We start from the raw sequence: 16,847 nt of genomic DNA on the forward strand, positions 1-16,847 counted from the left end.
CCGCCCCCTCGAGCTCGTCAGCGGCGCTCCGCCCGCCGCCTCCACTCCCCTCAGCCGAGCCGGGCCTGGCGGGAAGGAGCGCGGGCTGTGAGGGGCGGGCGGCGCGCGCCTGCACCGGCTGCGGCCTTCCCCGCTTGCCGCGGCTGGAGCTGCCGTTCGGCCAGCGGCCCGGGAAACGGCCGGGATTTGGGTCAGTACAGAGCTCCAAACGGCTCCGGGAGCCGCTGCAGCAGTGCCTGGCGCGTGGAGTGACGGGATGTTAGGAACTAAAAAGGAAACTATCGTGTAGAAAAATGTCCCTGATCTTAACCTGTGTGTTTATGCTGCCATTCAAGTCGTGTCAGTCTGCAATAAAAACAGAAGCCTTCTTGCTCTGAGCAGTGAGTACGGGGTTTGTAGTCGCGTGTAATGGGAAGGGAGGATGCAAGTCCTGTGGTGAGATGCTGAGAAGCCTGTTGAAAGCAGGAATGTAATCTTCTCCTTCCAAATTTCTAACCAAAATTAAAATAATAATAATTATAATTAAAAAACAACAACAACAACAAACAAACACAAATGAGAGATTGACTTGTGAGTCAGGAAGTTCCGAAGTAAGCGGAGTACTACATGGTGAATCAACACCAGCTTCAATAGGCTTTGGTACAAGGCTTTCTTCCCCTAAATGTCCTGCTTAAAATGTAAGAAATTTTATCTAGCCTCTTCAATTTGCTTTAGAGGTTATTAATTGATTAAATAATTGATTTCATCCAAATGCACTTGGCGAGTCAAAATTAACAAATTCAGCATCTATTAAATGGAAAGTCCATATGATTTGCAGAAGTCACCTCCATGCAGATAAGATGTACTTTTAAAGTGGAAGATCAGATTTCCTAAAGTTAAGTGAGTTTGCACAAGGGTAAGTGCTGCCCTGAGTTCCCCATAGGGCTCAGGTCCTCTCTGTCACTTACGTGTGTATGTGTCCCTGCAGTCTGCAGCCCAGGCTATCTGCATTTTACTATTTTACTAGTTTGAAGGACTTCCATATTTGTAAGTATCCAATATTTCAGGTGTAACAGCAGATGAGACAAAACCAAACCTGTGATATGCAGCTGCAAAACAGTCAATCAAACACCAGATAATACATGGCCTGAAGCCATGCCACAGAAAGCTGGAAGGATAAATGAGCACTATGAGTGTGGCATTACCATTGCCTTAAATCAGTTGATGCTGACTGACCACATCATCAGATATTGGATGGTGTTTGTTATTTTCACTGGTGGTAGAGAAGATACAGAGAGAGGATTTGGAGCTGTTTGTATGCAAATATAAATCACATACATGTCACAGTATGTTATATTTGTGTTTCTAAACTTGACGTTAGATCTGTGTCCCAAAACTTGTAATTTAAAACTTTTCTTTTTTTGCAAAGTATAAGAAAATACAGCATACAAATGCAGTAATGTGAATTAATCATAATGTTTCATTATGTATAATGTTACTGCATAGGGCTGCAACAAGTTAGGAGAAAATTCTTTCCTCAGAGGACAGTGAGGCCCTGGCACAGCTGCTCAGAGGAGCTGTGGGTGCCCCATCCCTGGGGTGCTCAAGGCCAAGTTGGATGGGGCCGTGGGCAGCCTGCACCAAGGTGTGGGACTGGGTGTTTTGTAAGATCCCTGTGATCTGTATGTTCAGTACAGTGAAGCCAAACACCAGACCGATGTGGTTTTTTTTAGGCAGAGGTGATTTTCCCCCCCTCAAAGTATATTATATAAATGGTATATATAATGGTATTGATGTGACCTTGGAACTTTACAAATATCCTTTGACTTTGCTTGGAAGGTCTGACCCTTCTCCCTGCTCCTGGCGATTCCGACAGCCACGGGGCTGTACATAGCATGGCAGGGATGAGCGGAGCGCAGGGGCTCCGTGTGAGCGAGAGGTAGCGTCCATGGCTTCAGTGAAAATGCCAATTAAGGCCTTCTCAAACGATGCTCAGCGGGTGTAAGGATGCCTTACAAGTTGCAGACAAGGCTGGTTCTTCCATTTCCTTACTTGAGCACGTTTTTCTCTGAGTACTGTACCCCGCCGTTTCACCGGTGCTCCCTTAAGCCGGCGCTAAGCCGACCGTAGGCCGCGGGGCCGCCTCAAGTCTCCTGCAACGCCCCGGCCGCTCAGCTCGGCGGGCCGCCCTTCGGAGCCGTCACCTCCCCGCCCACCGCTCGGCTCTTCGGCGGCGGCAGCGGTACGTACGGGCTGGTGGCGCTGGGCCGGACTCCGCGCGCGGGAGGGCTGGGAGCGGCCTTCCCTCGGGCTCGGGGTAGGGCGAAGCGCCGCGGGGCTGAGGCCGACGCCGTGAGTCGGGCTCGGAGCTTCCCGCTGCCCCCCTTCCCCTTACACGCCGACGCGGCCGAGGGAGCGCTAGGCTGCGGCTGCGCGGGGCCGCTCTCCTTGCTGCCGTATCGTCAGCGTGTGTCCTTGTCCTCCTCGGTGAGCGGAGGGTTTCCGGGCTTTCTGTAGTTTGTAATGCAGTTTTGAGAATGCTTTTTGCATTTCCACTGATATTAAATGACTTTAGATACCTTCCTGTGCTTTTAGTTTATGTTCTGCACAGTAAATAGAAGTAGTTATTGAGGGAGGTATACATTTCCTGGCTTGAATCTGTGTGCTTCTAATTTTCAAAACACTTGGCATTTTTCTTGTTTTTTTTTTTTTTTGTTTTTGTTTTTTAGAAGACGTTAAAATAAGTTACAGCTTAAAATCATGTAGATTTGTGTCAAATCCCTTCCATCTGCTGAATACTTTCCAGAAAAAGCAGTGCTCGGAACCGGCCTGCAGGTTGTTCTGCATTGCTGTCCCTGCTCCCAGCTGCTAGCACAGGGAAGAAGACGATTCACTCATTCTGACAGCTCTGTATTGTGGCCTCTGTTTAAAAGCCATTGGTACAACCACTGATGATTGCTGCTTGTGGCTATCATCACTAGGCATGTTTGGTTCTATGCATATGCATCTATGCGGCGTTTGTTGATAACTTGAGAAATGTGGAGGATTGGCAGTCTTGTAACAGCGGTAAGCTTAGGACTTAAGATTTTATTGAAGATTGCTGGGTTGTGATTTAGCAGTGGCTTGATCGTCCTTTGGTCTGTGTTTCACTTTGTCTAATCCACTTTATGAAATCTTATAAGAGGTCCTTCCTAATTCTAACAGCGTGTATCTGTGTCATTAGATGGAAAGGCCAAACTTCTTCTGGACACTGCATGGAATAAATAGCACCACATAAATTTTCCCAGTGATAAATTGGATAAATTTCTTTGTAAGCACAAGGAATGAAGCAGGCAGAAGCAATAAAAGCAGCCTGTAAAAGAGGGAGTAGAAGGCAAATTCATTATTAAAAAATTACTTACTGTGTAATAACTGGAAAATGTGTACCTTTTTGCATGCTTTCATTTTGCACAGGGAAAAAAAATCATGTTATGAGGCATCATAAGTTAAAATAGTTTGGAGCTCAGGAGCTTGTGCTCACTCATGCTTCCGTATGAAGGCAAGTCTCAGTGACTTGTGCTCTCCTTGCACGTGAAAAAGCCCATCTTTGCCTTCTCAATATTAGCATGGCAGCACATGCATTTTTGGGGTAGCTTTTTAAATATGGAAGTATTTTTTAAATTTATTTAGAAAGTTATTACCAGAGGTAATTATTAGCCTTTTCTTAACACTTCTGGGTGTTTTGATGTTCTTTGTTCACTCTCAGAAGAATTCAGAGCATGGTTTTTTTTTAAGCTTACATTAACTACTACATTAAAAGGCAGATACATCGATTTTTAGCTAGGATTTATGACTGTGTAACTGCTTTAATTCTGTCTCACTACAGGTACCTCAGAACTGAGTTATCAATATAGTAACCACACAGGATGAAAAGAAGAGAAGTGCCCATTTTTCAGATGCCCAAGTTTCTTCTGTGAGACAGTGCTTTGCTGTGAAAAATGAAAGAATCTTTCTAGACACTGTTAAAGTAGCTGATGGACTTAGAAAAATGCTTTGTTTGAGGCAAGTTTGCTTGTCTGCATGGAGACATTACCAAGCCCGAACTCTGAGCAACGATCTGCTTCTGAGCCAGATTAATAACTGTACCCATGAAGATGAAGTGTTCAGCCTTGTTGGCAAGAACAAGGCCAGGCTTTCTGAAAAGCATGTGGGAATTGCATTGAATGTGTTATGGCAGTTGCAGAAGAAGAAGCCACTTCTCTTAAGGACTTCTGACTATGTAAGAAATCACTCCCAGTTTCTAACTCTTTGCTTTTTAGCAGAAAACAATGTAGAACACATGGATAATGAGGCAATAGTGGACACTCTGTATAGTATACTGAGGTAAGCAGTATTAAGTTGATTTTCCCATCTATGTATTGTGCATCTGGTAATAAGAGGGGAGGGTGTTTTTGGAGTAACACTCCAGCTGTAAGGAAATCTAACTTCCTGTGCCAGATCCAAGCAGGGTTGATATGTTTTGTACTCCTGATAAGTAGAATTATGATTATGAATGCATAAATGTTTACAATGTGTTTTTGGGTACATTTGTTTGATTGGAAGGAACAATAGAAAGGTAAAGCATGATAAATAATGGGAAGACATTTTTATCTTCTATTTATTTCTTTTAATTTCTTAAGCAAACTTTCAAACCGCTGTGTCTTTGACTTTTCTGAAGGCTCAGTGTGGAAAGCCATGATTCCTTGGCAGGAGTGCTTGTTACAGAAGCGTGGAAAAGATTAGAAAGGCAAGTACTGAACTAGTATGCTTTGTGAAAAGTGTAAGTTGTAGGTGTGGTTTGCTTCACACCAGGTTATCCTGGCTTCTTAAATAGTATTGACTTCTGGGTTGTGTAGGGTTTTGTACAAGCAATATGCTTCCTTGTAAAATACCTGAGCATTTTGTCTGAGTTCAGGATATCACTATGTCACAGGAAATGTGTAAATATTTTGTTCCCGTTTTGTAATTTGAATGTTACCTACAATTTATATAGTTGTTGAATTAGATTTTTGCTTTCAGTTATTCACTAGAAATAAAAAGTAAATATTCTGTCTTTGTTTGATGTCTTCACAGCCTTAGTTTACCAGCTTTGTCCAAATTTGCACTGTGTTTACATAAGCAGCGCAGACATTTTAGTCCCCTAACTGGTAAAATAGCACATCTTGTGGACATGAAACTGGATTCTGTGCAGGATATAAGGTAAGTGTCAAAGTGAAACTGAGTAGTGTGGGAAACAGTATGTCACAATTACTGTTCTGGGTGAGGGGGTTTTTTTTTTTGGTTAAACATTTTCAGTTTTTCTCAATTGAAGGTTAATTCAGTTTGGGCTTTGTGGAAAAGATGTGATTTGTGCATTGGTTTTCACAAAAAAGTTTACTCAGGTTAAAACAATATCCCAATTACTTTTTGAAGAATTTATTTGTAAACAATCTAAGTGCCTAACTAAAACTAATGTTTCACTTAAAGTGGAATAAAAGATATTCCTTTAATCTGATTCTAAATTTCTTCTGAACTTTTCTGAGAATATACAGGTCAATTCACCAGATGTCTGTTTTCCTTGAGGCTAGTAGTTTCTCTGTTATGACATGATGAATAGTGATGAGGAATCTTAAATCTGTTTTTATTTATCTTCAGAGCATTTTTTGTCAGGGTGAATCAATCAGTTCTTTTGCTGAGGTGTCTGTTACATTATCCTGATGCTAAAATTGAGTTAAATCATAGAATCACAAAGGTTGGAAAAGACCTCTAAGACCATCCAGTCCAACCATCCACTTGCTGCCAATATTTCCCCGCTAGAACCATGTCTCTTAGTACCAAAGTAGAACCCTAGGCCAAAAAGTCCAAGTTTATTTTTCCTGCCTCTCTTCTCCCTGGGCCATTATAGCAAATGCTGCTCTTTTTCCCCCCCTGCCTTTTCCAGCACCATTTATTACTATTCCAGTCTCTATTTATTTATTTTTGGGCACACAGAGCCAACTTATGAATTTAACTGAATGAGACCGCATTTCTTTGCACAACTGACTCCCCTTTGTCTGAAGTTATCCTGTTAGGAAGGGATTTTTTTCTTTAGGATTGATGGCAACTCTTCTCCCTGTTCTGTCTCCTGGCAATTGTTTGGGTTTCTTTAATTTTTCACTGAAGATTAAAGATCTTTTTGCAAATTTAAATGAGACATGTCAGGAGTTTGCCTTAGGCAAGCACTTTTACACAAACAACTTTGTAAGAGTTAAAAAATCCCAATCATTTCAGTAATTCTCTAAAAGCAGAATTTTTAAGTTATTGGAACAAAGGCTTTTTGCTGAACTGTTTTTTGTACATTAGATTGTGAACAGCCAGCAACATCCTAACTAACATTCCTTTATTTGGCTAGTTTATTTGAGAAGTCTAAAATGTGTTACTTAACCGTGTTCAATGTGTAAGCTTAAAGTCTCTTGAATTTTTTAGGATCTTGTCAGTTTTGATGATCAGTATATTTGGTGTCATCTCACGGAGTTTTCAGGACCGATTACTACAGAAGGTAGAACAACTACTGGGAGAAGAAGTCCACTTCAACTACGCCAAAAGAATTGTACAGTTTCTTCAACTTAGTAAACTGATGTATCCTTCTTTGCTAGAAAAATGCAACAAGATTTTCTTAAAAAGCACCTCTCACCTTGATTTAGACAACATTTGTCTTATTTTTGGACTGTATGAGCAGCTGGGTTTTGACAATGCAGAGTTCCGCTTGATTGCTAAACAGCTGCTGTCTGAATCAATAGATGATTACCATGATCCTGAAGCCTTTGCAAAATTATTTTTTGTTCTTGGGCCTATGGCTGGGTCCAAGATAAGAGAAAGGTAAGATTCTTAACAGGTATTGTTTTTACATAGTCTTTCACAGAAATTGAAAATCTGTTGGTGTTTTGGGGAATTTCTGAGTCTACCTATGACATCTGATGATTAGGTTTTCTACTCCTAACTTTATAGCAATGAATTGTTTCATTACAGAAAGCACTTTGTTTTGTGTAGGAAGTTGTATCTAGTAACTAAGGTGCATGGGAATACTGTTACTCAAGACCATCTTGTTGCTCTGTCTCCTATTATTTCCTTCCACTGTGGATAGTGGTAACAAACTTTTTGTCTTTTTCCTGAGAAATATATGTAATAGTGTGTATTACATTTTTTCCTTTTAAGATCTGCAGTAGCTGAAACAATTGGAGTCTTGTCCTATCCCAGTTTGGTGTACAAAATCACAGAATTGTAGAGGTTGGAAGGGACCCCTAAGGTCATTGAGCCCAAACCCCAGATCACTGAATCTGGCCCCTAACCACACCATATCCAATATGAAAGGGTGGCAGCAGGGAATCCTCCAGCATGAATTCAGCAATCGGAGCCCTGTATTACATTGCAGATCTTGGTCTGCCTGCATTTTTTTGTGCCACAAAATCCTGGTATTATTCATGGTTTTCTCAAAGTCTTAGGCAGAATTTATTGTATTAGTTATGATTAGCAATGTTTTCAGACTTTACTTCAGTAGTATTTCCTTCTCTTCAAATCTTTGGATATTCTTTACCATAACTTACACAATAAATTATTTTCCTTAGAATAAGTTTAGCCAGTTAAACTGGCCAAAACCTTTTCCCAGATCTTTTTGTCTTTATCATGAAAGTCAAAATGACGCAGCACAAGTTATTAGCCTTATTTGGCCCAGAATCAGTTCAATTCATATTTGATTTTGTGATCTGTAGCTTGCTGGTTGGTGGTGAGTTTTTATTTTTGACTAATTTCAGAAGTGTTGGACTCAGTGTCCTGATTTAGTACTTTTGCATCTTTGTCTGTGCCATGCTGTTCAGAAGACTGGTTCACAACATAGAATTATCTAGTTGGGGAGAATCTGTTTTCCTGTATTTCCTGATTTAGTCTGTTGTTCTTTCCCTCTTCAGACAAGGAATATTGTTACAATCTTTGCTGTGACTTTTCAGCAGTTTTTGGAAAATAAATTCTTTCTTCTCTTTAGGTTGCTAACAACTGCAGCACTCATCGCAGAAGGATTTAGCAGTCATCAAGCATTAGTGATACTGAAGACAATGCAGAAAATGAAATGTAGACATTCTCATCTGCTTGAAAAGTAATTTTGTAAAGACTACAAAGTAATTGTGTTCTATAGCTTATAGATTACTTTAATGTATTAAGAAAAAATATACGGTATCCTTCGGGAGTGGAGAGTGTGTCACCTACAAACACATGCACTCTGCATATAGTTAGCTGTTACAGACTTTAGAATACCACAATTTGACCCTGAAGTGATTGAGTAATTCAGGAATTTCACAGAAGGGCATTTCATTTCTAGCAAGTTATGGTAATATAGCTTTTAGCTTATTTACTATTATGTGATCTGTTTTGTGTAAACTTAGCCTGTGAGAATTACTGTATACTGCTGAGACAAATGAGAATGTAGTAAGTTGCAGAGTGTATACCCTGTCTGGCTGTCCTGTTACTAATGTGAGTTGTTTCTTCAAAAGTTATTGTGCCCTAACTTGAACTACTAAGTCTTAAGAACTTAAGCCAGATTCTCTGCAATTGTAAACTGAACAACAAAACTGAGATGGAGAAGAGTGCAGGTGTATATAATTGTCTATTTAGTTACTGTGCAACATGGGGAACCCCTTCTTCATTTGGGGTGTTGTGTTCAGCAGTATCTTTTGCATTAGCATAATACCACATCATCTTTTTCTGTTTGTATTCAGAATGGTTTCTGTTCTGCACAGACACTTGGATAGCTATCACGTATCGCAGTTGGTAAAGTTAACACAGTGCTTGGTGTTGTTGCATTGCCATGATCAGGAGTTGTTTGCCAAGCTGAAAATGTTGTTATTTGGGTAAGTGTTTGTTTTTATAAAATTCGGTGTCTTATTTAATTGAAGTATTACACAGTAGTCTAGTTAATATTTTAAATGACAAGCTAAAATATTTGTTTTTCTGAAATACGAAGAAGTAACAAGCTATTACAATGATTTAATTTGATCAAACACATAAATCAAAGGATATGAAATGGGTTTTGTCTTGGCTGTAGATCTAGTAGTATCTTCCAATAAAAGTGATGCCTTTTAAAACATTATTTTTCCCCCTCCACTGGCTACTGCAACATAGAGACATTGAATAGAAAATTTTGGCTGATACTATGTAGGAAGGGCATGTATTAAGCTCTTCTTTGATACTTGAAGAAGCAGTCAATGAAAAGTAAGTAAGGATATCATGGTTGGAACAAGTGAGAGTACAAAGTAGAAATACTCTTCTACAGAACAAAGAACTTTCTAGTTAGTTCTCATTGTTGTGAAGAGATCTGCCACCACTGCTTTCACTTTTTGTGGAAATTATCCTTGACCTAGGAACCCACAAACTGAGTTAACAAAGGGCAGATCTTCCTTAGTGAGTGCTTCTGTGCTCTCAGTAACACTTCAAGCCTCACGAGCTAAGATGCTCACTGTCATCTTCCTCTTTTCGATTTGAATGTTAGAAGGAAGAAATTAATGTTGAAATGAAAAAAAAAAAAAAAAAAAAAAAAAAAGTCAGATAGTCACTGTCTGTGTGAATTTTGTGCCACTGATTTTGTGTTTCTTTTATTCCTGAAACAATGTACTACTCTTGCCTTTTCGAATAGAACTTAGATGCAACACTGCCTGTGGCAGGGGCTTTGGAAGTTGATGATCCTTGAGGTCCCTTCCAGCCTAGGCCATTCTGTGATTTTATGAATTTGTTTGCTGTCTAAAAAAAAACAAAACCAAAAATAAGCGAATGTTTGCACTCTGTCAATATTGATGGCCTGTTTTTCTTTCTGTCTCTTTTCAGTTTTCTAAGATCTAGTGTCATACCTGCTGATACTGCTGCAATAATTCGCACACTGGCCATGCTTCCATCCTCTCAAGTGGAGGAGATCATTATAAACAAAGCTACAGCAGTTTTACCTCAATGCAGGCTCCAAAACCTCAGTTGCATTGCTACAGCTCTTGTCAAATGGAATCATTATGACAAGTTGCAGTGGCAAAACACTTCTGAGCTACATGTAAAGCTTCTGCAAAAACTAAATGACTATGGATTTCAGAGACTTCAGGAAGCCAGGAACTTAAATCTCCTGTTGGAAGAACTCACACATGTGAATGGAGAGTGGTTGCAGGAAGTCATTAGTGAGGAGACTGTGGCTGCGTGTCGACGTTTGATAGATCAAGTAACATGGGCAAATATGTTACAGTTGTCTATTTTTCTCGTAAAAACAAACCATCGCTGTCCTTCATTACTTGACAGAATAGCATCTGTGACTGTTCAAAATATAAACAAGGTATTATAGTTTTTCTTTTAATCTACTGTGTAAGTTCTTCAATTAGAAAAGGACAGGTTAGTAGCAAATGGGATAGAATTCAAGCCTGGAAATCTTGACTTTTATGGTTTTACCTAGTTGTTTGTTTGCTTCTCTTGAATTTTGATTAAACATATAACTTTTTTTTTTTTAAAGTGAGTTTACACAATTCACCTTTTCAGCTCACTTGAGCAGTTTTATGTACAGCAGTTTTTTATTGGTGGAACGAAATTAAAATTATGCAGATTTGGGCTTGGCCTCTGCTTTGGGAGTAGATATTTAAATTACTGTAGCTATCTCGTCCTTTTCCATGATGCACACAGCTTATAATGGCTCTTGCGTTGGACCAGAAGTCATTCTAGCTCAGAATCCAGGCTTTGACAAACGTGAGAATATGTGGTTTTGTAGCAAAGACAAATGAAGGTTTTGAGATCATCTCCCTGGAACAGCCTTTCACAGATGCTGAGATTTTCCAGGCTAAAGTGGCCTGTAGATAATTTTCTTTAATAGCTGTTTTTGAATCTGTCCTATGCTTTTTTTTTTCTGGATTTCAATCTGCTAATTTTTCATGCACTACTAGTGATTTTTATTTTTGTTTTTAATAATGTAAGAATGATTGTTTAAACACATTTCCTTTCATTCCTTCCTTAAAACTGTTTACTGAAATTTTCCCTACATGTCAATTTATATTAAGAACTGTGTTCAGCATCTCCATGGATATGTGCTAAAAACGGTTTGGTGTGGCTCTGCACAGAAAGGTACATTCCTAGAACTTTTTCTTGTTCTGCATCCTTCTTCAGTTGGCGGACTTGAATAGCGCAGTGCTAGGAGCACTGAACAGTTCTCCTGAGCATTGAATTAATGTTTTTCAGAGAAAAATCCACAGTGCCTCTAAGAGTTTTTTCACTGTAACTCTTTCAGCACTTGTCTTTCTCTTTGTCCACTGAAAGCTGTTTTACTTCCACATGTTACTTTGCACTTCCTTCTCCTTACTTTTCCTTTCTTAAGTTCCTGTTCAGTCAGCATTAGGTCAAATGGAATCCTTTGTGTTCAGGTTTTCATTTGATCATATTAAATATTCCTTTTACCTCTTTACAGTATAGTCACATTGCATGGTGTATATATTTTTTGTTAACCATTCTTGTGTGGATCTCCTCGATAGCCTGAGTTTTTGGTCAAAGACACTCTTTTCTCAATACGTTCTCCTCCTTCCTTCCCGCCCCCAAATTAGGAACTCATGTAAAAGACATTCTATTTTGTCTTGCAACAGTGTAGTTCATAAAACAAACAAACAAAAAAAAACATTGGATGGGAAATCTTTTAAAAATCTTAAAGTCTAAGCACATAGTAGCACTTGGATCACCTTCATCTAACAGCTTTTGATTTTTAGCCATAGTTGCAATTTTAATGACTTGTGCATTTTGTTATTTTTATGTTTTTATCTAGGAGAAGTTGAAGACCAGAAAATAACAAAAACAGAAAACCCAAAAAAGTCCTTCATCATTGAGTTTCCATATTCCGAATAATTTATAAAATCCTTTTTACTACAAAACAATTTTAGAATACTTTTCAACGGCTCAACTTAGGATACTTTTTTTCCCCAGATCCACCCACTGGAAATGTATTTCATTGTCTATCTTTTCTCTGTTCTGAACTATGATCCTCCTGCCAATGAAGAGTTCTTTCAGAGTTGTATCCAACATCTGACTTCTAACTTGAGTAAGTATATTAGAGGAACATGGGCTGAGTGCTGCTGAAACATTTTATTTGTACTGGACAAAACTGTGTGTATGATGGCATTTTTTAAGCCAAGTGAAAAAACGTGTCTGTGTGCTCTGTGAAATTAAACATATATTTCTGTGGGGTTTTCTGGCTTCATTTCACTCTTTACAAAGTACTGTTTGTACAGGACCAGCAAACTATCTTGAGCATAGTATAAAGAAACTGAAAAGTCTGATTAATGTACTGTGCTGTCATTGAAAATAATTGCTTTGGCATTCCCCAAAGAATCATTACTTGAGAGCAGGACATATTTTAGAGCTCACCAAAAATGCCTAAGTTGTAGGGGAAAATGTGTAGATCTATTGTGGAGTTAGCTTTTTTTTTTTTTTTTTTTTTTTTTTTTTTTTTTTTTTTAAATAAGAGAGACTTGGGAAGCAGAAAAGCATTACAAAAATCCTTTCAATGCCCTGTAGTGTAAATATGGATTTCTGTTTCATTTGTAAAGGTTGTTTTGAAACTCATCACTTGGTGCTGCTGGGTTACATTTTGGCAGTGGCTGGGTATTTTCCTCCAGCTCTCATAAAGACAGTATTTGATGTTTCGTTCCTAAGCAGATTGGATGCTCAACTTGAAGGTAAATATCTAGCTCTGATGAATTGGGTTATGTAACATTTGGTATAAAATGGAATTGTGGTCATGTATGTAACTTGAGAAGTAGATTGTACATTGTTTGGTCTTCTGGAAAGACTGCTCTGTATGATCTAGTCAGTATTTGAATACTAAAAGGGAAGGAATAAACAAAATCTATATTTTCGAAGTACTGGCATATATTACAGATGATGTTGCCAAATAAGACAAGTTCACTCAAAAAAAATTGTAGTTGATTTAATGCACTTGGTATACTTAATTTTAATGAAAATAAAATTACCTGAAGATAGTACTATTATAAGAAATTGTTGCAGTCCAAAGCTCAAGAAATAATGTGGAATTCTGGTCTGCAAAAAATGTGTCCCACTGGACTCTACTTCCTAAATAAGAGATTGAATGCTTGTTTGACTGTTCCCTGTCCTTGTTTGCTACTGATGTGCTGTTACCATTTTGCCATCAAAAGATAAACGATGAGAATTTAAATCACTGCTTTCTTCTGTCATGCTATTGCTCCCAATATTGAGCAAAATTTATTTTTATTTTCTTCTGTCAGGGATTTAGTGAAGCCTTCTAAAATTGTGTAGCATGAATTTTATAAATGCCATAGTATAAAGCTATCGTATTTTTAGTAAATGATTCAGAAGTATCCATCTAGTTGATTATAATGGGTTTTTCACTTTACAGTTCACACTTTTTTTTATGTTGTTTAATTTAGTTCTGTCTGATACCTTAAGGCAGAGGGTCCGCTCACGGCTTATGAAATTGAACAGAGCAGTCTGTCTGGAATGTCCGGAGTTTCACATCCCTTGGTTTCATGAGCACTATTTCCAGCGTGTCTTGTGTAAAGGTAAGTCATTGAGGAGAGCTGCCCTTGTTATTATAATAGTCTGTTTTCAACAGTCTGCTAGGCAGTTGTTCGTGGACACTTAATAGGTGCAAAACAGCAAGGCACTTCTTCCCAGGAGAACCGATATACTTGAGAGGAGGTATTTATATGTAAGAAATACGATTTAAACAAAATACAGCTGGTATATATGACATGGAGGATGGTGTAGGAATTGGGATCATCGAGATTGTCTACTGGAGGAGATGCTGTGTTTTCAGAATGGAACACTTTGATGACTTAGCCATTAGGAAGCTAAACTGCTGTCATCTTCTTCAAAAGAGTCAAGGTCCATCAAGGGTGTGAAATGGAGTGGTCAGGTGTTCAGTCTCATAGATGTAGCAGCTGAGAACTTTCAGAACAGCAATGATCTCAGGAAGTCTAGCTGATGCAAACACAATGTCTCCTCCATTAATTCTTACGGTATTAATTCTGCTTTGCTATCTGTCAGACTAATCTGCTTTCTAATCTATGAGACTGAAGATGTTTAATGGAGCAAGGTATTAAACAATCTGCAACACATGGAGAAATAACAGCAGACTATGCCTGTAATGGATGCAAAATTATTAAATACTTATTTAACAGTCTAATAAAAACAAAATTCAATTGATTAAACTTGCAACCAAAGTGCTTGTAGGAAAAAGGAGGTGGAAATTCTGTATTTGCAGTTTGTGCTTAGTAGGTACCTTTCACTTTCTACCCAAAATATGATGATGCGACCTCTGAATTGTGATGGAATAATACCAAGGATCACTGCTTTAATTCAGTAGGCTGGCTATCAAAAGTGCAATGTCACAAGGTACTGTTTCAGAACTTCAGCTGTTGTGTATTTTGACTTATTAATTCTTTGTTTTGTCTTTGTAGGCATTAGCCGAATAAATCCACTGCGACAGCATTTTCACAGAATGCTGGCAGAGATCTTAGGAGGAAGCCATTATGCAAGAGTATCTGTTCTCACACCGTACTACTATGAAATAGGTGAGAAGTTCCAACTTCAAGGATTGTTTTGGAGACTGCTGACAGCACTAGTGTCACCAAGGGCTGGCAAGGCCCTGGGGCTGTCTATTTGAAGGCCACAAGATTCCACAAATAAGAAATACCTGTTTTGGCGGTTTGTGTAGAATACACTTTCTAACAGTTTTGCATAATTCAGGTACAAATGTTGGATACCTTTAATGATGGTTGTCACTTAGTTTTGTCCAGAAGCAAACACTGCGCTGAACAAACTGTTTTCCCTTTTTCTGTCTGTTTTCATCTGTTATGCTTTCTCACAGATTTTGAATGCATTCTGGATAAAAATAAAAAGCCTCTTTCTTACATGACTCAGAATATACTTCTGGATGATTTGAGTGGAATACACTTGAGACATGACATCAAGGATGAAGAGAGAAAGGCATTGCCACAAGGGGCTCAGAGGTTAGTACATGGAATTCTTACACTCTTCAAGCTTTAGATCATATTCAGACCAAATTTTTGTTGTTTATGTCCTAAATAGTCGATGGAACACTTGGGCTATTTATTTTTCTATTCCTTTTTCTAAAAACTGTATTAGATTTAGCCTTTCTGTGTGTAGTGGTTTGACCCTAGCCAGCAGCTAAGCTTCCATCTACTCACACACTTACTACTTCCAGTGAGATGGAGAACAGAATCTGGAGGGAAAAAAGAGAGGGGAAAAAAAAAAATCTCTTAGGTCAAGATATAGACAGTTTGATAAGTGAAGAAGGTTTGTTTTTTTGTTAAATGAAAGAAAAATCAAGTGATGGAGATGCAGCCACTTATCACCAGCAGACCAAGTGCAGCCAGCTGCCAGGCAATGATTAATTTGGAAAAAAAGTTTATTGAGGAGCATGATGTTACATGGTATGGAATACTGCTTTGTCCAGTTGAGGTCAGCTGTCTCAGCTGGTCCCTTCCTAACCTCTTGCCAAACCCAGCCTACGTTCTGTGGGGGCAGAGTGAGACGCAGAAGGTCTTGATTGCTGTGTAAGCAGCATGTAGTAACAGACAAAACATGGGTATGTTATCAACACTCTTTTGGCTACCAGTCTAAAACATGGCACCGTGTTAGACATTACGAAGAAAATTAAATCCACCTCAGCCAAATTCAGCACAGTAGAGCAGATAGAGATATACTTGAAATGTGTATTTTATGACATTGGAATACTCTGACCTCTTCTAACGTAATCCTGCTGGTTTTGCTGGTTTTGCCATTTGAACAGAGCAGATGAAAGAAAGAAGTGTTCTTCCTAAAGTTCAAGTATCTCCAAATAGATGTAAGAAAAACATTTTGTCTACTTTCAGGGAGTTGTTTAATTTTCTTTGTCTATGAACTGTTAGATTTATCTTGCAAAAGTCTTCCTGCAACTGTCAATGCTGAACTAGAAATTTTACTTTATCTGAAAGTAAGTACACTTTTTTGTTTGTTTGTTTGCAGAATTGCTTTGGAATTTCTTGATTCGAAAGCTTTTAGTAAAGATTCACGCCACCTGAAAGGAGAACCTGCAGTGAAAAAACGACACCTGGAAATACTGGGGTATCGGGTCATTCAGGTGAGTAGCCAACAATATTTTGTCTTCTGTTGAGTTGTGTTGGTTGTGCAGATTGATGGATTTTCCTTCCAACAGATTTAAAGACAGTTTTCATCTGATAGTTAAAAGCATCTACTGAGTGAGAGCAATTTTTTAATTTAGAGGAGTAATTTCTAGCAATTTATAGACTTAATAGAACTTAACATCTCTGACAGCAGCTGCAGAAAAGCTGGAGTCAAAAAGTCCTAGTGTTACCTCAGTGCAGGCAAACTAGCAATCTGAACATAGCCTGAGTAAAGGAGAAAATATGAAACAGGAGTTTCAATTCAGCAAAGATTTTTATATGAGAAAAAATTGAACACACTCTCATTGCACACACAGAACCAGTTATGGCAACTTGAAGAGGGTGGTGGAGGCTGGCTGGTTGTGGAGTGGTAGTACTGTGACTGCAAAGCTAGTGACCAGTGTAAATTCCCACTCAGGAGCACAGACATATTAGGGGACTCATGATGAATACTGATTCTCCCGTATAGATATATCAATACCTATATCACCTACTCTGATTTTAATGGGAAGCCTTCTATAAGCTTAAACTTTTTTGTTTGGGTTTTGTTTGTTTGTTTGTTTCCCCAAACAAAACAAACATCCTTTCTTTTATTGCCCTGACACGCCATTTCAGTTTGATACTTTAGCACAGCAAACTGGTGACCTTGGGTTTTTCTCTCTTAATGGGTTT

At 38.7% G+C, this 16,847-nt stretch overlaps 1 protein-coding gene across 11 annotated transcripts in view; it reads left to right on the forward strand.

The window, feature by feature from the left end:
- The first annotated feature begins 165 nt into the window (after positions 1-165).
- FASTKD1 (FAST kinase domains 1) overlaps positions 166-16,847 on the forward strand; it is a 34,043-nt gene continuing 17,361 nt past the window's right edge. For 2 of the 11 annotated variants that reach the window (XM_085228888.1, XM_019617179.3), the window contains exons 1-14: positions 797-2,466; positions 3,845-4,341; positions 4,676-4,744; positions 5,071-5,196; positions 6,442-6,834; positions 7,994-8,104; positions 8,724-8,855; positions 9,826-10,312; positions 11,935-12,049; positions 12,558-12,686; positions 13,416-13,547; positions 14,448-14,561; positions 14,858-14,999; positions 16,018-16,132. In XM_085228888.1, the coding sequence (XP_085085014.1) occupies positions 4,007-4,341; positions 4,676-4,744; positions 5,071-5,196; positions 6,442-6,834; positions 7,994-8,104; positions 8,724-8,855; positions 9,826-10,312; positions 11,935-12,049; positions 12,558-12,686; positions 13,416-13,547; positions 14,448-14,561; positions 14,858-14,999; positions 16,018-16,132 (2,400 nt within the window). In that variant the 5' untranslated portion in view covers positions 797-2,466; positions 3,845-4,006. Of the gene's footprint in view, positions 381-408; positions 2,467-2,536; positions 3,046-3,844; positions 4,342-4,675; positions 4,745-5,070; positions 5,197-6,441; positions 6,835-7,993; positions 8,105-8,723; positions 8,856-9,825; positions 10,313-11,934; positions 12,050-12,557; positions 12,687-13,415; positions 13,548-14,447; positions 14,562-14,857; positions 15,000-16,017; positions 16,133-16,847 lie in introns of those variants that run through there. The other 9 variants (XR_014884565.1, XR_014884568.1, XR_014884572.1 and 6 more) reach the window with 9 other exon arrangements.

The sequence above is a fragment of the Meleagris gallopavo genome, chromosome 7, assembly GCF_905368555.1.
Source record: "Meleagris gallopavo chromosome 7, MGAL_WU_HG_1.1, whole genome shotgun sequence".
Classification (NCBI taxonomy): Eukaryota; Metazoa; Chordata; class Aves; order Galliformes; family Phasianidae; genus Meleagris; species Meleagris gallopavo.